We start from the raw sequence: 22,293 nt of genomic DNA, 5'->3' as shown, positions 1-22,293 counted from the left end.
GTGTTTTTATGCGCTGAAACAAAAGGACATTGCTGAGCTGTTCCAAAATCATCTGTAGACGGCCTGGAGCAGCGGCACAGAACTTTCATGTCAAAGTCAAGTGAGACACTAACACACACACACACACACGCACTTTCTAGCTGGAATTTTTTTCATTTCCTTTGTATATTTGTTGCACGTTTAATGCCAAGTGCACAAAACAACAAGTGCGCGATTGAAGTTTCTGCATCTTTACATGGCTGATTATCGGAGGTGGGATGCGCAATATATTGGTACCACATCGGATATCAGATGATGCTCCTGATTTTTAAAAAAGTCTTTGTTATTGTCACTTGGATATTTAATTGTGCTTGCTTATTTCCTGTTATTCCATAAAATTTGACACTTGCTTATTTTGCACTTAGTGACTCTAAAAACAAATACTTATAGTTCAATAGCAAAAAAACCTAAAAAAAAATAAATTACACTATAAATAATTTTAGCTACAATCCTGAAATTCCCAAAAAGATTTAATTTACGTAATCTAATAACCACTACTTAAAGAATAGTGTACATTTTATTCATTGCAATTATAGTTTATTTTTTTGAATGTTTTTAAAATATTTGTATGTTTTTATTATTCATTAAATATATATTTATTTATATTTGACATAAATGCACAGTAGATTTGATCCGTTAGGTTTAAGCTGAATTGTAAATTTGATTGATTTTAAGTAATATGTTTATTTTAAATATTTTAAGTAAATATGTGTTTGTTATGCATTGATTGCATTGTAAATGTGTTCATATCTATTTTATTCGTTAAGATTTAATGGGATAAAAATGTATTTTTACTTATTTTCATTTTTTTATTTACATATTTCACAGAAAATTGTATTTAAAATATTTTTAATTAATTTTTTTTTAATAATGACTTATTCGTGAGTGTATTTATTTATTTACGTACCAAAATGATGCTAGGTATTTGGAGGAGAGTGGTTTAAACACCATGAATTTAAACACTGAATTTTTAGAATAACATGCCTCAACGAATCAATAAGTTCAGGATCCTGTGTCATATACATAAAGGTGGATCATTCAGGTTTCGTGTCATGAACGGGTCTTGTAATGTGTACCAGACTTCAGGCACATTCTGCCAGGGTTTGTGATGGGAAACATCTGCAGCTGGAGTGAGTAAAGTCCCTCTGGATCAGGACCAGGTTCTGTTTTCACTGCGGCTTCTGGTTCACTCTGAATGACAAGTCTGTTCAGAGCAGACGCTGTCTGAGCCCTTACATGACTACATTCCTCCAGTCGCTGCATTCCACTGGTTGATATGAGAGGCTGTTATTACCTCTATGCCTGAGTGATTCAGAGCCATTGAGGTTTATTGTACAGAAACCTCTCTCTGGCAAAAGAACATTAAGGATAAAATATATATATATATATAGACCTTTAGGGTTGCCAGGGAGAATGTAAATACAGCTGAGTAACCGGTGCATGTAAACATCAATCATTTCAGTCAGGAAAGATGCTAAACTGTCGCTTCCTGACGGGGAACCAATCGGAAGTCATCAGGCTCAACAGGAAGTTGACATTACTAAAGTCACAGGAGATTTGCCCTACGCTACGTTTCAAATAAATGCTCGCGTGACTCCCACTTTTGGCGAAAGGATGTAGAAGTTCACATGTAACGGTCAAACGTGGAAAATGTAAACTGTTATTTCCTGAAAGTCAGCAAAATGGAAGGCATCAGTGACACCAAGAATTTCCTTCAACTTCCTGTTTGACTTTCAAGTCGTTGCCTTCAGGATATGATAGTTTAGCATATTTTCCACAGTTTGTCTTTGGAGGAAGTTTGCAACTGTCTAAAGTCTACACAATGTCGCAACGCCTTCTGCCATTTGTTGACTTCTACTTGGTGAGAGGTAGTTTAACATATTTTCCACTTTTTATCATTGCGATAGTAGTTGTTAACAGCAAAACAATTTAATAACCTGGAATCTTCAGGAAGTGGTTTACCGTGTTTTCCATGTTTTGGCACTGCGCTAATAGATTTGTTACCAAAGACTCTTTTCGAGTCTTTACTAGAAGGACAGACTCCCAAGGGTTTCCTCTTCCGTTTGATGACTTTCTATGGTTGACAGGAAGCGATAGTTTAACACTCAAATAAATACTCAGATGTTCACACATTTACACACGCTTGTCAGTGTGGAAAATATTAAACCATAACTTCCTGTCAGCCGAAAGGAAGTCATCAAAAAACTAAACCGCAAAGGCTTGCTGACATGTTAAAATTTATTTGTCAACACGCGTTAGATTTTACATTTTTAAAAAAATGGCCTATTTGTTCAGGTAACTCTCCACTAATACTGACAGCTTCCTGTAGGTTTTTTCATGCCAAATTGATGGTAGCAAAAGTAATGGTTTACCAAAGTAATGGGATTGGATGGTAATACTTTGATGCTCTACAATTATAATAGCATTTACCATGGTATTTTTTTATTTACTCCAAACATATTATTAGTAACTACCATAGTGTTTTGGATTCGTGCAGTATCTTGATATTACCACGGTACATTACCAAAGCACATTTTCGATATTCAGGGTACTGAACTTCACACACCGTGATATTACTATGCTACTTCCAAGAATACACAGCGCTACCAAATTGCATGTCGAAAATGGAATTTTAGGAAGTACATTTTTCCATGATTCCATGTCTAAAACAACAACAACAACAACAACAACGAAAAAAACTAATATCATTGTAAAAGTAGAAATATAGAGCCACAATGGTTTCAGTTTGTTGGCAAACTGATAGAAACGCACCCACACACATTTTGTCTTCTCCTCAGATGTTCCTTGGCTCTGCTGTCTCGCATATGTTTTTGTTTTGCGCGTGTTCGAATATAGCATTAAATGAATGGTTTCTGTAACTGGCATTTTTCAGTAATTACGGTCTGACGATGTCTCATTCTCAGCGCAAGAGTCCCACCGCTTGAGCACAAATTACTGTCAGCGATCGGGCCTGTTGACACCAGATTATTGGTATTTGTAAAGCCGCCATTCAACACGTTTCCAGAGGAAATCGCCTCGTTAATAACTGTAGCGTCGGACTCTCTCTCGTTTGACCCGCGGGTTTAAATTTTCTGCTCGACGACTCCGAAAAGCTCTTCCATATTTTCATTAGCCAAACAGTTTGACTCCTCCCCCCGCCACGGGTGCGACACGCGGCGGCAAACAGCATTATCTGGGATCTCAGCGGGATTTCGAATGCTTGTGTAATCCTGTCATTTCATTCATGGATACCTCCAGGGTTATTCTGGGATGCCGCTGTTCTATCTGCCCGCCTGTCCGCTTGCGCCTGCGAGGGAGATTGAATTCCCTCGGCTCGCTCGCGCACACACACACACATCGTGATCACCTACTCATCTCCACCGCTATCAGAGTGAAACAGAGACCCGTGTTGAACTGAACCTGCTTGTGCTGAGGATTACGTGGAGGCCGTGAACCCTTTTAACTGGCCAGGCCCACAGGATGAGCTTTAGACCTGTGGAGATACAGAGGTGGATGCTGACACCGCCGCCGTTCCTCTGTGTGGGAATTTAGTCAGTGATAGTCGTTTAGTGCAGATGCTCTTTCCATATCGGAATTCATTCAGACTGTACTAACGTGCCCTTCCTGTAAAATTACTGTCTTTTTCATCTCCAAACGTTCTTGTGCGTCTATTATTTGTCTACAGTCTGTCTGCTGTCTTCTGTTTGTCATTTTATCCTTCTATACAGTTGTCGAATTGTAAAAAGATTTCGAAGGGGAACGTGTGTGTGTGTGTGTGTGTGTGTGTGTGTGTTTGTGTTTGTGTTTGTGTTTGTGTGAGTGTGTGTGTGTGTGTGTGTGTGTGTGTGTGTGTGTGTGTGTGTGTGTGTGTGTGTGTGTATGGGGGGGCGGTCCCGTGCCTACTTTTATACACCAAATGCAACATTTGTCTCATTTTTAAAAAGGTTTTTATTTTTGTTTTTTATAAATGGCTTATTAAAAGAACTAGCCTATTATTTGAGTTGAATTTTGGTCAATATTGATATATAATGGATATTTTGCTGAATGCGTTTTTGGCTGGTGTAGGTCTGTCATGGATTAATAAAAGGCAATAAAACTGCCAGTAGGTGGCAGAAAATCCCTGCTTTAATAAATGATCTATTGAATCATTAAAATCAACGCGAAACATGCATCTAACTGCGTGCACTGAATGCTTTCGGACTCTTAAAATGTTATTATTTCAATAATACAGGCTATATATATTTTTTGGATATGTCCGCTCTCCTATCGTCTCCCAGTCACACAGCACAATATGTTTTAATAGTCGTTCAAATATTTGCTAGGAGTTTTGTTACAGTACCGAATGTTGTTTTTTAATTTGTGAATTTTCATAGCTAGACGGTTTTAACATTTCATGATAAGTGTTCACGATACGTTTGACGTAATTCACAAAATTATTAATCCAAAGGGGATTGTAAGGGGAGGGATGATGGTTTTAAAGAGGGCATGCTTTTTATCCCCCCTCAATTCGAGCCCAGCTTCCATCAGCTTCTTCTCTCAAAGTCTGTCCGTCTCTATGTCTATCTAGCTACGTATCTGTCTGTCTATTTGTCTGACTGTCTCTTTTTCTGTCTGACTCTGTTAGTATGTCTGTTTAACTCTGTATATCTGTCTGATTATCCCTGTGTCCATCTTTTTGTCAGTTTATTCTTCTATCTATCTATCTATCCCTCCATCTAGATGGATCTCTTTTCACTGAGTTCTACTTCCTGACATTGAAATTCAGATTGCAATTCTGCATCCTCAGGTCAAATTGAGCAGCTGACCTGGGAAGTAAGTCACTCTTAATTCAGTTCTGCACGGCGCGCAATCCTTTTCGTGTGTGATTCAGTCCAGTTAATATGTCACTGGTAATAGCAGCAATGCTAACCATCAATATCCTCTCAATATTTAGCATGGAGGGGTCAACCGCTGACCTTTCTAAAGCGAAGTATATTTTTGAACCATTAGCGTCCCACCGTGTGCCTCGAATGCTAATCGTGAAGAATGATGGCTTTTGCGTTGCTGTCCTCTCGCTGTGAATTCCTCTTATTTGTCACCTGCCTGGATTGTCGACCTTGTATGAACGCAGCTCTCTCTAATCCCCCGGGCTCTTTCCCGACGCTACGGCCTGGCATAACTGTCCACATTGGGGGTTGGCCGCTCCACGCCTGAAATCTTTGTAATAACTTTCTCTATCGCTGAGGCGATCTCCTGCCAGAGCTGAATCTGGACCTTGCTGTAATAGAGTGCCGGCAAGCATAGCGGTAATAAATGCGACACGATTTACCGGGATAAATATGGAGAAATGACTCTCGCGTACAGTAAATGAAACTCCAGGTCGTAAGTGGAGGCGTGTGTCCTCTGCTAGGATTTTGTGTGTGTGTGTGTGAATTCTTAAAGTATGTTGGTTAGTATCTTATTGGCGGAAGACTTTAAGATGCTTGTGTCCTCGCAAAGTGTGTGTGTGTGTGTGTGTGTGAGGGGAATGAGTTGCCTGCAAATTGCTTTGCATCTGAATTAAACATGTTGCTCGTTCACGCCTCACCGCGATGGACAGCGAAACACGTTGCAGCCGGAGAAAATGACTTTTTAAGTGGGGTATTTATGAGATGCTATTGTATTCATTTGATTATAATAAAACTGCCAGCGTGTGGAGGTGAATGGCAACTAGAAACCAGGGCGGCCTCTGTGTCTTTCTCCCCGAGCACATGACAGCTTTTTACCATTAGTTTTCTGTAAGTGCTGCTGATAGCTGTCATGATATGTAAAGAGTGACTTATTAAAAGGAACGATGTCTGCTTTTATGGAGGTTTTTTGGTGGTTAATGCTTAAATGATGATAAACATATGCAGTAACAGGGTTGAAATACTGTACGTACAACCGGAGAGTCTGGCATTAGAAAGCACTACTGACAATGACTTTCTAAAAGAGTATCTATGACATGGTGATTTTTACAAAAGATTTCAGCGTGTGCAATAACAGCTAGAAGGCTTTGTTCTAATGCACATGACAGCTTTTTACAATTATTTTTTGCCGCTGATAGCTGTCATGATACGTAAAGAGTGAATTAATTAAAGGAACAATATATATGTATATTTTATTATTATTATTATTATAATTAGAGGTTTTCCAGTGGTTTATGCTCAAATTGCGATAAGTAGATGCAGTAATAGTAAGAAAACGTTTATAAAAATATGTTTTTATAAAGGTTTTGTTTTGGTTTATGCTTAAATGATGGTAAACAGATGCAGTAACAGGGTTGAAAATTCTTCCATATCATTCATCCAATTCTATCATATATCTCTGATAGCTGTCGTCATATTTAAAGGTAAATTATTAAAAAACAGAACAATGTATTTTTTGTAAAGAGGGATTTGTGGTGGTTTAAGCTGGAATGACAGCAAACTGATACAGTAACAGGGTTGAAAAAGGTTGTATGAAGACAGATAATGAAAAAGTTCCACTGAAATGAACTTTCCAAACAATTGTCTACAACATGCTGTTTAAATTCTTTTTTCTTTTTTTCCATCTTGTGTTTGTTTTTGTATGAATAGTTTTTAGTATGTGCAGTAAATAGGTAAAAATGTGCTAGGATATATAAAGAGTGACTCAAAAAAGGAACAATATCTTCTGGTAGTTTTTTCTTGAGTGAATGTAAATAGATACAGTAGCAGGGTTGAAAATGTTCTCGTGAATCACCAGAGAATCACACAAGGGAAAGCATCACTGAAAATTACTTTCTAAATAATTATATCCAATATAATTCAGCATTTGGACTAAAGCCAAGTCTACTGTACCTATTTCACTCTCCCTGAACAGACAAAAGATTCTTAATATTAGTTTATTTCTTTTATTATCATTGTCATCATACGTAAAGGTAAATTAATAAACAAAACAATGTCTGCTTTGAAAGACGTTTTGTGAAAGTTTATGTTTGAATGAAGGTGAACATATGCAGTAACAGGGTTGAAAATGCCGTTACATATCGCTGGAGAGTCACACAGTAGAAAGCACCACGGAAAATTACTTGAAATGAGTATCTTTGACATTTACGTGTTTTTAAATTCACGTGATTTTATGAGATTTTAGCATGCAGAATAACAACTACAAGCCAAGACGGCCTCTGTGTTTTTCTCCTTCAGATTTTTATGATTAGTTTTATTTTTTAATGACACTTTTTTTTTTACTTATTTTCACTGATAACTGTTTTGATATGTGGCAGTTTCGTGCCTGAATAACCTGGTAAACAGGTAAAAAAAAAAAAAAAAAAGAATCTTACGGTCCATCAGACAGATACATTGGAAATCTTCTGAAAATGATTATTTAAGGCATGTGGCTTTGAGATACTACTTCACTATCAGTGTCACTCAAAAAGAAAACTAATTATGATGTTTAAATTTTTATTTGCAACTTAATGAGGTTTTGTGTCAAAGATGCACTTGAAATGCTGTAAACGGATACAGTGACAGAGTTGAAAAGGATTTTGCAGAAAGCGGAGTGCTGCAGAGTGGAAAACACAGCTGAAATTGACTTTTTAAATGGGTTGTCTATGAGCTGCTGTTCAATTAATTAGATTTTTACTAAAGATTTCAATGTGTGGACATGAATGACAACAAGAAGTAGAATAGGCTATAAAATATGATTTAGACTAAACCAAGTGTTTACATGCTTATGAATTAAAAATTGTAAAATGTATTTGCATTAACCAGGTGGCATTTATTTACACTTTTATTGAAGAATTTCACGCAACTAATATGAAGCATTACAGTTTGAGGTCAGTAAGATGTGTGTGTGTATAACTGATTTAAATAAAATAATTTTATGCAGTAAAGATGCATTCGGTTGATTGCCGAAAAGTGACTATAAACATATTTATACAGTTACAGAATATTTGATTTCATTTGAACTTTCTGTTCATCTAAGAACCCTAAAAAAGTATTAAGCTATAGTTTCTTGCATAACGTTTTTTTCAAATTGATGATAATAATAAATAAATATTTATTGAGCAGCAAATCAGCATATAGAATGATTTCTGAAGGTTCACGTGACACAGAAGGACGGATTAATTGCGCAAAAAATTCCGCTTTGCCTCACAGGAATAAAATCCATTTTAAAATATATTTAAACCAGTTATTTTAACAAATGAATGCAGCCTTAGTGAGACTGTATGAACTCCCAGTGTAGTGAATGTTGTTGAAAATGAAGACATTTTCAGTATCTTTCCGTCTTCCATAGCAGATTAGTTTTCTTTGAGTACTTCTTCACTTTTATTATGTGACTTAATAAAGAAAACTGTCTAGTTTTATAGAGGTCTGGTGGCACAACTGAACTTGAAGTGCAGTAACGGGGTGGAAAGCGATCTTACGGGCCAGCGGAGGGCCGCACAGCGGAAACCACTGCCGAAGGTCTTTTTGCTCCAGACCTCTATAAAATGCTTTCTGTGTGTGAGAACCCTGTAAAAACACTATCCGTCAGCTCTCAAAGGGAAATACATTCTCTCTCATGGTGTCCTGCGTGTCTGAAATGGATATGGCGGTGTGAAATAATACTGCGGCTCACGGAGGTCACTGGAAGAGAGCTGTTGATTGAAGTATTTTGTCTCCTCTGGTGTCAGCGCTGTGAAGGTGAACTCATGCATCTGTTTGTTAAATTCAGTCTTTTATTAGTGTGCGGCTGCAGCGCGCCTGTCTTTTCTTTTGTGAGCAGGGAACCGTGGGTGAATCTCGCTTTGAGGATTCTGGCTGCAGACTCCAAAAGAAAGGATTTGTTATCTCGCAGCCCGTTTAAGCGCCCCAGAGACTAGCGTTCCTTCGTAGGCGTCCCTGAAGCACTGCACCCTGACCTGTCCACCGAGACGCATTTTATGAACTGCTGCTTCTGAAGGAAGGCCAGATATTACCAAGTAATGTTGACTAGAACTACCCAGTCTAGTATAGTCACTAAGCCGTTTATTCTCAAAGTAGGAACTTTAGTCATTTTTGTGTGCACTGTGTATTCAATGTTCATGAATCTTCTGTATGAAGGTTTATTCACACTGACAGAAAATAAACTTGGTAGGATTAGGTAAAAATATTATTTCTTCATTTTTGTTTCTTAGTCTTAAAATCCCAAGAACAACCAGACCAACCTCTTTTTTTAACTATAATGGTTCTTAAGGGTCACACTAGTTCTTTTTAGTGAATCCAAAACTTTTATGGGAACCCAGTACCCTCCGATTCACAAACAGTTGACTCTTTTTGAACTGAAAAGCATGCTGTAGTACAATTCATGAACAAGTGGCTGTTATGAATCAGTTCTTTTAGTAACCATGCTAGGCAAACAGTGTGGCCTTGTTCATGAACCAACTTAACTTATTTGTAGATTCAAAAACTTTGAGCATAACCCACAAAACAAATGATTCTCATTAACAGAATCTTTTTAGGAAATGAAAACAGCGAGAATTTGAAACTAGTGTAGTGTAATTACTTTTATTATAATAAATAGCCACACAACATAGTCTATTTCACTATTCCATGATTCAATACTTTTAGTGAATCAAAAACAGGCAACACACCGACAAAACAGCTCAATTCATTAATAAATTCTTCTTGAAACAGATACTACAAGTGTAGCCCAATTTACATCAAGTGATTCTTATTAACTCTTATGAGTCAAACCTTTTTTTAGTGAATCAGAAAGATATCCCGCAAACAAATGAGTCACAAACACACAAATTGTGTAATTTACGAACACATTTTGTGCGACGGTTCTTTTAACGAATCATTATAAAGATTCATTTGGGATCCAATTTTATGCAAGTTATTTAAAGAAGTCACAACCTTTACCTTATTAATATTTTGTAGCGTATCGATTTTGAAGGTATAATAAAAAGCTGAGGTAATTTGTTTCATGTGTATGTGAATGGATACGATCAAATGATTTTGAAAGGAGTGTAATTACATTTGAATCAAATTGAGACATCTGTATTGATAATAATGTAATAGCAGATGTTTAATATTCTTTGGTTGTTCAATTGTTGTACCGTCAGAGCAGATTAGCCCCAGAAGATGACTGACGTGATGTTTATATTTCTATCAGCCGGCAGCTCCAAAAATCTCCACGCTGACACATACGTCTGATAACAGCTCGTGACTCTCAGCCGCGCTGACCTCCGTGTCAGACGTGTTAGAACTTGCATTTTTAATGTGTTTTTCTTCAATAAGCTCCTTAGGATGGAGGGAGGCAGCAGTGGTCAGTCGTCTTTGTGAGCTGTGCTGTCAGATTCACTCTTAAAACCTATTAGAATCAGTCAAGCGTCCTGATTAGATGAAGAAATGAAGCAGAGATGAGCCTGTGTGTTGCTTTAGAAGGACGCGTCATGGAAATCAGGTTTCTTCGGGCATAAAATAAGAGTTTGATGTACTGTGCGGACATACTTTGGCTTGTAAAGGCCACAAACATTTTATTAAACAAAATGGCTGTCTGTTTATAGCAGTGTTCTGCTCATCTATGTATATATAATTTATACTGTGTAAATTTTTGTGTTTAAAATAAATAAACATGGACCTTCTTAATGCGATTACAAAAGATTTTGACAGTATTGCGATAAAAATGTACTCAATGCTTCAATCTACGTGATGCGATTAAGCTCATGATCGTAGCGAGCATAATTATATTTACCATTATGTTAATACATAAAATCTGGCCTACGCCGATTTTAATCAAAAATATACCTAGAGGCATGTAAACACCTTAATCTGAGTATTTCTCTTTCATTATAGCCTAATCATAATCTATAAAGATGACTTCTAAAAGTCGCGTAGGCTACAGTAGCTATATGAGGATGAGGAGATCATCATTTTCATCTTTGTGACATGAACTCACTAGTTTATTAGTAAATAATTCAAAAATCTTCTTAATTAGAAATGATCTATTAACTCGCTGCCACCAGTTACCACCAGAAATGGCGAGTAGGACGAATTGCCATCGCAATATAATCACAAAAGTGTTTTGCAAAAAATGAAACATCGGATAGTAGGTAACACACCTGCGCTCTTGCTGAGTCCATAATTTGTGTCCATAAAGGGCAATTCTTAGCGAATGATAAGAATATGGAAATTACATGTAAATGGGAGTGAAGAGATTTTCATGTAAACGTAATAATGCAAAGCCCTTACTCTGATTCTAAAAAAAATATTGCATTATTCTTGCGCATGGAAACGTAGTCACTGAAGATAAACCTCTTGCTATTTGTAACTCGTAAGAATTTACTCGGGGGAATTACATTTATCTTGTTATATGTATGTTTTTTTTCTATATATTTTGTTGTCACACCATACATACACACATACATACAGATAATTAGATGATAATTACTTAAATAATTGTAAAATATAAACACATAAGGCATAAGAAATAAATAGTATATTTGAAATTATATATATATATATATATATATATATATATATATATATATATATATATATATATATATATATATATATAATGTATGTGTGTGTATATATATATATATATATATATATATATATATATATATATGTATGTATATATATATATATATATATACACACACACACACACACACACACACACATAGATAGATAGATAGATCACTTAAGTACAGAATTGTAGTTTGTGAAGTAATCTAATGGATTACACAAAATGTAATGTAATGAATTGAGTACTTTTTTGATTCTTTTAGATTACTTTTGGCCAAATTCATGACATAACCAAAAAAAAAAGTCCTCCTAAAGTAATGTTTTTTTTTTTTTATCAGCTTTAGGAAGATCTTGCTTAGAAAAGTAAAACTTCACCTCTTGTTACCAAAAACCACGATTTCATATATCATTCTTGTAGCTCAAACAGTACAGAATGAGAAACATGCTTTCTTTTCCAGAAACCTTGAATAACGTTAAAAGCTGACTTCAAGAGAAAAAAGTACTTCTAAAATGAAGGATGTGGCTTTTTTACGTGTCCATGTGCTCCAGAAATCTAGGTTGTGTTTGTATGTGTGCCTGGATGTTGTTCAGCAATCAGCCGCAGAAATGGAGAGACTGTTGTCCGTTGCTTTGAAGTTGCCGTAGAGCCGGGCTCTTCTCTCTCGGATGATGGAGAGAGCCAGAAAACAACTTACCCATTAACAGAGGCAGAAACCGGGCCGCCATCCGCTCGCCCTGCCTCTCTCTCTCTCTCTCTCTCTCTCTCTCTCTCTCTCTATCTGCTCTTCCTCGCACGCTCGCAGCCGTGTAATTGCATTTTTGGGGGGCAGACGCTGGAATGTGGCGAGATGTAAAAATCGTGGCTCCCTTCTCCTGATGGCAGCGCTTTCATATCTGAATGCTGGAGAAGAGATGAAATTAATTGGCTCACAGTCTAATGGTGATGTCGTAGATCTCCAGGCAGCCTGGGTCTAAATGATAGAGGCGGCAGAACCCACCGAGGACACCAACATTATGTAAAACCTCCAGAAAAAAAAAAAAAAAAAAAAACAGCTTTGAAAGAAATGACAGAAGCCGTGTGATCTCATCGCATGGCATCTTGGGATCTGCATGATTTGTGCGTCCCGTCATGCCCAGACCAGAATGTCCTTTAGCACACATGGCATGTGTGGACTCATTCCACTTCGTTTCATTTCATGTTTTTCTTGATCTTTTGATGTGAAGTCTTCCGCTTAAGGGCCTGAAGTAAATTTTTTCAGACAAATTTATATTACGTTTGACATATTGTTTTGACGGCTTTATTAAATGTTACTGCATAATTATATTTAAAACATATATATTAAATGTTTTATATTGAAGGTAGTTGCCAAGACATTATTGATCATTTTCATGTAGCTTTACTTAAGGCACTGCAATAACTAAAACTAAATAACTAAAACAATTAATAAAAACGTAGCAAAAAAAGTAGCACAGAAATACACATCAAAATAAAAAATGTAGTAAAATTACATAAAAATAATAAAAATTAATAGTATGTCAGTGTTACTAAAATAGCATGGGTTTATATGATAAAATAGTAGAAAAACGTTTCATATTTTCATATTTTATCCCTACGCACACTACCCTACTGTCAGAAATAAATTAAGAAATAAACTAATACATTTTAATAATTTTTTTTACATTTACAACTACTTTGTATTTTAAATGATCTCTTTAAAACCATATTTTAAGATAATTTGTCAAGTCGATTTAATTTACATAGTTTTAAACTTTAGTTAAGTCGCTTTTAGTAGTTTTTGGAAATGACAAAACCTGGGTCCTGTTTCTCAAATAAGCCATATATTTATATTTATTTTAAAATATTGCCAGTTAATTTGGTTAAAACAAAGTCAGGCTAACTGCATTAATCCTGGTGTATTTAGTAAACTTGTTTCGTGAAACAGGCTCCTGCTCATTTAAGCTCAGTCCATTCTGTTTTCATATCGTTTTACCAAAACTGTTTCGGATTTACATATTTCTATATTTATCACACTGTAGTTGAGTCACTTTGGATATTTGTTGAAGCGGCTCATATTTTATATAATTTCGCCCCAAAAAACTCCTGTAGCTATTTACCTATTTGAGGTGAGTCACTTGTGCTAGCTAGAAGGGCATGTTGATGTTTTCCAAATTATTTAGCACTGCGCCCAAGCACATATTTCACCACACATTTGCCGAAACGACGATCCTCATTAATCCGGCGTTGAGAGATAATTTTCTTTAAGTGATGAAGCAATTAGCGTGATCTGCAGTTCATTAATAATTAGCGGGGCGAATAAATGAAACAGGAAGACAAATATTTGACATGTCAACCCGAAAGTGCAACAGCAAATGAGCGCGTGTGAGAAATAGAAATGGCCATGTGCGCCCGCGACCCGATTGGCTGCTTTCTCTTGGCTCCCGCCGTCCCCTCATCCATCTTTATCATCCGCCAGACTGTCTCACCTCCAGACGAGGCTGCGCTCGTCGCTGATCTCTCCGACAGCCACCTCCTACACGCACACACACACACACACACACACTTTTAGCCGACTTGTATGCGCTCGAGTGTTAATTAGACTTGGAGCTGAGAGACACAGAAATGTTATCTACTTCCTGTCTCTGTCTTTGGGCCGCGGTCTCTTGAGAAGGGGGCGGTGTTTGCCAGGGTTGCGGAGGGTATCGGTGCCAGCTGTCGGATCTGTGGAGTGCCGCCAAATGCTGATTTCTCTCTGTCCGCTTGTATAGCCCCAGAGTTGGATTTGTTTATTTATCCATTTGCGTCCGGGATGTTGAAGTGGGCATCTGTTGCATCTCTCTCGCTCTGCCCTCCACGGTTCGGGTTTAGGCGGGAAAGGGACGCTGGGTAGCGAAGGCCACGCCCGTTTGGCAGAGCGCTGACGTCCGTCGCTCATCTCCCGGGAACGCCGGCAAGGTCAGGCGCAGTGGAACGGAAAGAGCTCGGCCGTGCAGTCTGTGCCCGCCGCGTCCGGAACGTTAAATATGGATCAGATTCAACACACACACATTCTCCTCACTCGTGTGGATGAATTAGATGCACATAATTATGCATTTTAATTAAGATTTAACTAAATTTGGCATGTTTTTCTTGCCGTTTCCTTTCATAAAATTGTCTATTTGTGTAGCTCTTTGTATGCAAATGGTTGGCTCTGAAGTCATCTATGGAAATTAATTAATTAATTTATTAAACTACTAAAATTAACAACTTTTACTTGAGTGAAAATTGATGAATGTATCTCTCACAAATTCACATGAAAATACAAGGAAGAAACATGAATAAGGAAGAAGTGATTTTATATATATATATATATATATATATATATATATATATATTTTAGATATAAAGATATAAAAATGTAGATTTTTCAAATTTATTTATATATAATTATATATATATATATATATATATATATATATATATATATATATATATGTATATATATATATATATATGTATATATATATATATATATATATATATATATATGTGTGTGTGTGTATATATGTGTATGTGTGTATATATATGTATATATATATATATATATATATATATATATATATATATATATATATATATATATATATATGTATGTATATATGTATTTGTGTGTGTTATAGTTATAGTAACTAAACAAATTAATAATAATAAATTATTTAATTTAAATTACTATTTTATTAAAGTGTTATAATTTTAGAATAATAATATTTACTATTATATTTATTTTAATAATAATAATAATATGTATATGTTTACCTATTAAATAATAACAGGTTTATAAATAATAACAGTTAAATTATCTATCTGTCTATCTATCTATCTATCTATCTATCTATCTATCTATCTATCTATCTATCTGTCTGTCTATCTGTCTATCTGTCTATCTGTCTGTCTGTCTGTCTGTCTGTCTATCTTTTGATGGTCTGTATTTGTTAATGAGTTTATTCTTGAATGGCTCTGAAGTTGTGTACTATGGAGACTGACGTGTTTGGAGTGTGTTGGGATCACTAGCCCGTAGCATGAGCCGCAGCAAACACTGCTAATTATTCACGTCTCTCTCTCTCTCTCTCTCCTGCACTCTCAGTGAACTCTTGTCCTCAGCGAGACCTGCATCAGCTGACGGAGCCTCGGCGCGAGTGTGTTTCCAGTTATAGCCAGACGTTTGTTGGCAGGAAGTAGCTGCTGTAGTGTTTTGACTGCCTTTGGACTCCAGCCTGCTTTGTAGCAGAAAAGATTTGACTCTTTACGCTAGTAGAAGAGCTAGATCATCACCTCCAGGGCCGCATCTGGGGAACGTGACGATTCCCGAGCGGAAACGGCGAGCTTTTCCATCCCATCGGAGGCCGCAGGGGGTCAGATGGTTTTTCGTGCAGGAGATATCCTGACTGATGGGCTGGAATGAAACAGAAACTCTCAGCGAACATTGTGCTGGGGATTTGTTTCTTTGCGCACACTCATTCACGCACAAACTTTCCAAGCAGCGAGTGAGTTTTTCTGCTGCTTGTATAACTGCGAGAGAACATGAACCATCTGCTGGATTTCTGTCCTGACATACGGCTCAACATTTATTCCATAAATATACGCATAGCATGTGGCGTGTTTAGGATTGAGGTTCAATTAGGCAGTGCTGGCTTTTGAAAAACTTTGCGCTAACTATACTTGAGAAAGTCTATAAATGGTATTTTACTGTGCATTTCTGATACAGACTTTCGATTTGTAGTGTTTGTTTGCATGACGACGGAAAAAGTTTTTCTGTGCGTTTTTTGAAAAGTTTTGCATACGCGCAACAACGTGGTAAAAGTGATCCCCGTTCACATGGATCCGCAAAAAATGACTATAAACACTGTATTTTCATTCCGGGCCAGTAGATGGCGATGTCACTTTGTAACGAAACACTACTAAACAGGTAACACTCTTGTGCATGAAGTCACCATTTTCACACTTTTTGTGCTTTTATGGTAGCACAGAGGCGATAGCTTGATTATATAATAAAATAATATATATATTCATAAATATACAGTAAATGACTCTATTTTAATATTTATACTATAATTTTACGCTTGCTATTGATTATGAATATATGAAAAAATGAATTAATTTCATATTTATTCCTTATATTTATACATTTTTATTTTTAAAAATTCAATACGTTTAAATGAGTGCTGTCAAACCGTTTGGTTTACGATGTATACACACAAACACATTTAAAATACAATCCTATATTACATTCATTTATATATAATATGAGTTGTGTATATAAATATGTACACGTGAATGCATCAAAATATATACTGTATGTGTTACTTTATATAGACATAATAAATATACACAGAACACGCAAACTAAATGAAAGAAAAACATTAAAATGACAGTAAAATACCGTTTATAGACTTTCTCAAATAACGTTAATAAAGTTCTTCAAAAGCCTAATTGAACCTCAAACCTGAACACTCCACATGCTATGCGTATATTTATGGAATATGGAATAACAAATCTTGATTGATTAATTGATTGATTGCAATATTTTCTGTATACTGACACCCACAAAGGTGAGGGAAAAAATGAGGAAAAAATGCACTGTCCATAGTAAATATTATATGTGAAATATATTCTACAATATTTATATATTTCAGGGTTTTTTTAATATTTCATGTGGATTGTAAGTTCACCTGTCAGTAAGTTAATTTTAGATTCTGCTTCTGCTTCATCTGAAGTGTTACCCGAGTGTTATTTTCTATTGTGCTGTATAGATTCGATAAATTTGCTCTGGATAGAGGGGTTTCTATCTATGCTAGCAGACTTTGTTCCAGTGAAGTCCTAGCACCATGTGTCTCCGCTCAGCCGTTCACCTCAGGAAGCTTCGTGTTTGAACTGTGTGTTGAATCTCGCAGCACCTCAGCATCACCGAAGCAGCGTTTCCTCAGGTAAAACCAAACAAACGTGAAACAGGCCAGAATCTGGATTCATAAGCCTTGTTGTGTTCCCTTCTGAGACCAAAACTATCTTAGTGTTGGCAGTTTGAGAGTAAACCGGGGAGGAACGTGGTTTGAGGGGAAACGTGTGTCTCGCTGACAGCATCAAACCTCTGGTTTTACTCGCACGGACACTAACACGCTTCTCCAGCTCAGTTACACACTACAGCTGAATCCTAGCTCGACCTGCGCTCAAATAATATGTGAGGTTAGCATAGCAAAGGTTTCCGGTGTTTTCCTTTGGGAAATCATTTCAGATTCAATTTCCTAAACGGGGCCGTTAATGATTTTTGTAGTGCTTTTGAGGTAGAAATATTTGTAAACAAGAAGTTGATACTTTGGAGAAATAATGAGATAATTTCCTATCAACTGCAAGAACAATCAGTTAACCAATCCATGTCTTGTGAGCCTTATGAACAAAACAATAGGTTGACAGATGAGTTTTTGATTCGTACCGTTTGTTGTTGATTCACTAAGAAGAGCTGGTTCATAAGAGTCATTTTTTTTAGATCATTTGCTTTGCACCGTTTCTGCTTTGTCTTTGAGTTAGTAGAACCAGTTCAAAAGAATCATTTGTTTGAACCATTTGGTCTGTGCTTGATTTGCTAACAAAAAGGTTTGTGTTTCATGTGTTTGTTTGACTAATAAGAACCAGTTCAAAAGAATCATTTGTTTGGTTATCAATATGCTGCACGGTTTGTTCTGTATGTGCTTGATACAGTAGCAAGAACCAGTTCAAGAAATAACATTTTTGAGGGAATCATTTGGTCTGTGCTGTTTGCGCTGTACTCTGCGTATGTGATAGGAGATATTTTGTAACACACTGTACATGTTTGATTCACAAGAATGACAAGACTTGGTTCAAAAGAGTCAGTTGTGTAGTTGGTCGGCACTGTTTGTGCTGTTTATGTTCGGGTGACCAACAAGAAAAGAGTCACTTTTTGGGAATCATGTGTCCAGCACTATTTGTGTTGCATGCGTTTGATTCGCTACAAAAATTGGTTTAACGGATGAATTATTCTGTGAATGAAACGGTCTGCACTCGTTGTGCTCTGTGTGTTTGATTCACTCACAAGAACCAGCTTGAGAGTCCTTTGTTTTTTGCTTAATTTGTTTGATTCTCTTAAAGATGTTGGTTCAAAAGAGTCAATTAGTTCGAGAACCATTTGTTCTGCAATTTTTATGTTTGATTCGCTGATAAGCACTGATTCATAAGAGCCGTTTCTGAAAAAGAAGCGAAGTGGAGTGCAAGGCATTTTATTTTAAGTAATTTAGCTAGATGCTAATGATTACATACAAACAAAACGTGGGGGTCTGAAATATCAAATGCATTATGCTGTGGCAGTATGTACTAATATTGGCATACAGCAGGAGTCTTCAACAGGGGGTCTGCAGCGTTACAGCAGGGGTCCATCAGTGATTAAACAGAAATACAATATTAAATTAACTTCAACCAAAGAATGCTAAATCTAACATTTTAATGTGATAGACAATGTATGAAATCAAATTAAGATGTACAAGTCTATACATGCGTTCTGATTACTTGAATGACTTTCCATGTTAGCATAATAAGAAAATATACAAATATGCTTCTTTATGTATCGCATTATAAGTCAGGCATGAAATATATTCATCTGTATGCGGTGTACATGTAACAGATACTTAAAAATATATGCGAGTTGTCTGTTTAACCTGAGGTTAGAATACGGTTTTGGTTTCGTCATACAGCGATAATATTTACTCAAGACCTTCAGAAAGCATATTCATGTGGCAGTTGTCGTTTTGTCACATGAAAACTCGATCGTTTTAAAGTATGAAGGATTTTGACGGAGGCTGACGTTTGTCTTTCCGGGCAAAGCTGAAAGGAAACATCTATAGTGAGAAGACGCCTTGAGTTTTTCTCTCTTTTGCTGTCTTCTGTCATTCTCTGTCACCCACATTCACTCGTCTCTGCTATAAAATCTCTGTCTTCGGTGAGAAATGTCTGCTGCTGCCGTCTGGAGTGACTCCGTATCCTCGGAGGCCGGGAGATTCGGCATATGCGTGTTGAGGGGTGGAGAGAAAAAAGAAATTGCTTTCATTTCTTTTGTCTTCAAATGAAATTCTCCTGACTTTTCCCTCCTCTCTGACACGCTGATTAATTCCAGCATGTTGTCTCTTTACATTAGGGCGTGAGCGGACCGGACCGCGGCTAAGCAAACCAATCTCATCCTGTTGCCATGGGAGCGCTTTCCTCGCACCGTTGGTATCTAGAGCTTGGCCCATCACCAGATCGAACGCACACCAACTTCCTGTTCTGTCTGTGAGGGCTGTGAAAGAGCTCAGATGGAGCTTTTCGCTCCGATTCTGGTCTGCTCGTGGTTCATCTACAGCAGGGTTTTCGTAGCTAACTATTTTTCTATAAATGCACTTTTTCATGTTAAAACAATAGATTTTCTCCAAAAAAGATTTTATGTTTTTGAAGTATCTTGTGGTAGCAAGATTCAATTTTGTTTAAACAAAATATTTTCTATTGATAATGAGATTTCGTGACATTTATTGAGAGAAAATGTTTAAGCAGTATATTTTGTTGTTATAATAAAGGTTTTTTGACCATAAAACATTAAACTTATTACATGAAAATATCTTAATGAAATAAATGAAATGGTTATTATAAGAAAATATTGTTTAAACAATATAAAATCTCATTGTGAGACAATTAACACATTTTTAACAAAAATATTTCATGATTATGAGAAAACATTGTTTTAACAACAACTTGTTACAATGCGAAAATATGTTGTTTTGACTATATAACATCTCATTATGAGGACATTTTTGTTCAAATGAGATAACATTTGATAATTATGATACAGTGGAAAAATATGTGTTAACTTTGTGCCACCACTACAGTATATGCTGGTAATTCTTATGGGCAGGTGCAGAAAAAAACAGGAAGTATCATATATAATTGACACTTTGAGAGAAACATGACATCTGCAAACAGTTCTTCAATCCGTAAAATGTTTCGTAATGCTTTTGACCTATTAAAGGTGATATAATATTACAGATACACAAAACATCTCTACTATCTGGTAGATATTGCTGAAATAAGAGTGTCGAGGCCATCCTTATGACAGATCCTTATGACGTGGAAAGATGATAAAAAAGATTTGGGGAGTGGCCATAGGTCTTAGCCAATCAGAAACCGGTTGTGCCTGTCAATCATGTTGCATGTTAGTGCTTAAGAATTGCAGCTTTTAAGAAATGTAACAATTGGCCTTTTATTAATGCCTGTATTTTAAAGAGAGGAAATATTTATATGTGATTGCATTACCAAGTGATGGAATAATTTCCCATCATGACTCTTGCAGTTGGTCTGCACTGGTTACACCTGTGTGTGTTTTCAGACACTGGCTAATAAGACTCATTTGTTCCTCCTTGGTTCTGCTGTACAGTACTTGTATGATTTGCAGACAAGGACTTCTTAAAAAGAGTTATTTGTTCAGGATTCATTTGTTCTGAACTGTTCGAGCTGGTTGTGTTTAGATTTACTTTAGAGAAAAAATAGGAAAAAGGGAATCATTTGCTTTGCATATTTTGTTTGAGTTCCTTATTAAGAACTGCTCAAAGAGTCATTTGTTCAGGAACTGGTTGATTTACTCTGGATGCGCTTATCATTATTGAGCTACGCTTTAACAAAATAGCCTTTATCGGTATGTAGCTCATAGCTCTCATATATATATATATATATATATATATATATATATATATATATATATATATATATATATATATATATATATATATAACGTTTATTTTTGTCTTTTTGAACAACAGATATCTTGAGACCAAAAGATAGGAGGAAAACACGAGAGAACGCGACCAGAAGACAAACTGACCCCACCACGTCTCCACCTGAGCTCTGTATTAATACGCCAAGTTGCTTCAACCCTTTACAACACCGCAAACAGCCTGCAGGTAAATGATGAACTATGTCTGCAGTTTGTGAACATTGTTGTCTTTCTATCTTTATTCCTTTAACTCTGTTTATAGCATTTATAGTTCACCTAAACATGAAAATTAGCTTAACATGTACCATCCAAAATATAAAAAGTTTGTTTTTTTTTTTTATTTGGAGAAATGTAGCATTACATTATTTGCTCACCAGTGGATGCTCTACAGTGAATGGGTGCCATCAGAACGAGAGCCCAAACAGCTGATGAAAACATCACAATAATCCACAACACTCCAGTCCAGCTATTAATATCTTGTGAAGCTGCGTGTTTATACGAAACTAATTTATAATTAAGATATTTCACTAAAATATGAGACGATGATTTATAATAATGCTTCTTCCAGTGAAAAAGTCTTGTTTACATAAGTTTTGGATTGTTTTGCTTGCATGCTAATAAGCAACTGTAAAATAAAGTGTTACCAAATTATCATAAAAATGCATTTGTTTATTAAAAACCCATTTTTCCCCCTTTCACAAGACGTCAGCTGATGGACTGAAGTGGTGTGGATTACTTGTGAATTATTGCAATGGTTTTATTAGCTCTCATTCTGACGGCACCCATTCACTGCAGAGGACCTATTAGTGAGTAATTTCTCCAAATACGTTGTGATGAAGAAACATCCTCCTCAACATCTTGTATGACCCGAGGATGAGGATGTTTTCAGCAAATGTTCATTTTTGCATGAACTGCTCCTTAAAGCCTCACACGGTAAAATGAGCGTAACGCTCGGCCCTCAGGTGGCTTATTGGTTTATTCTGACCCGGCTGTCACCATCTGGTCCGTGTCCC

The 22,293-nt window shown here is 36.3% G+C and overlaps 1 protein-coding gene across 4 annotated transcripts in view; it reads left to right on the top strand.

Annotated features, from left to right (window-relative positions):
* The window catches only part of plxnb2b (plexin b2b), a 148,832-nt gene that overhangs the window by 45,107 nt on the left and 81,432 nt on the right, over positions 1-22,293 (top strand). For 3 of the 4 annotated variants that reach the window (XM_043227475.1, XM_043227474.1, XM_043227473.1), the window contains one exon: positions 21,327-21,467. The exons of the other annotated variant lie outside the window; for it this stretch is intronic. Coding sequence is in view for 2 of the 3 variants with exons in the window: in XM_043227474.1 (XP_043083409.1) it covers positions 21,327-21,467 (141 nt within the window). In the remaining variant the exon portion in view is untranslated. The remainder of the gene's footprint in view (positions 1-21,326; positions 21,468-22,293) is intronic. 4 annotated transcript variants of the gene reach the window in all.

The sequence above is a fragment of the Puntigrus tetrazona genome, chromosome 25 (assembly GCF_018831695.1).
Source record: "Puntigrus tetrazona isolate hp1 chromosome 25, ASM1883169v1, whole genome shotgun sequence".
Taxonomy (NCBI): domain Eukaryota; kingdom Metazoa; phylum Chordata; class Actinopteri; order Cypriniformes; family Cyprinidae; genus Puntigrus; species Puntigrus tetrazona.
The sequence above is the reverse complement of the archived record's forward strand: the minus strand, read 5'-3'. Positions and strand labels throughout refer to the sequence as shown.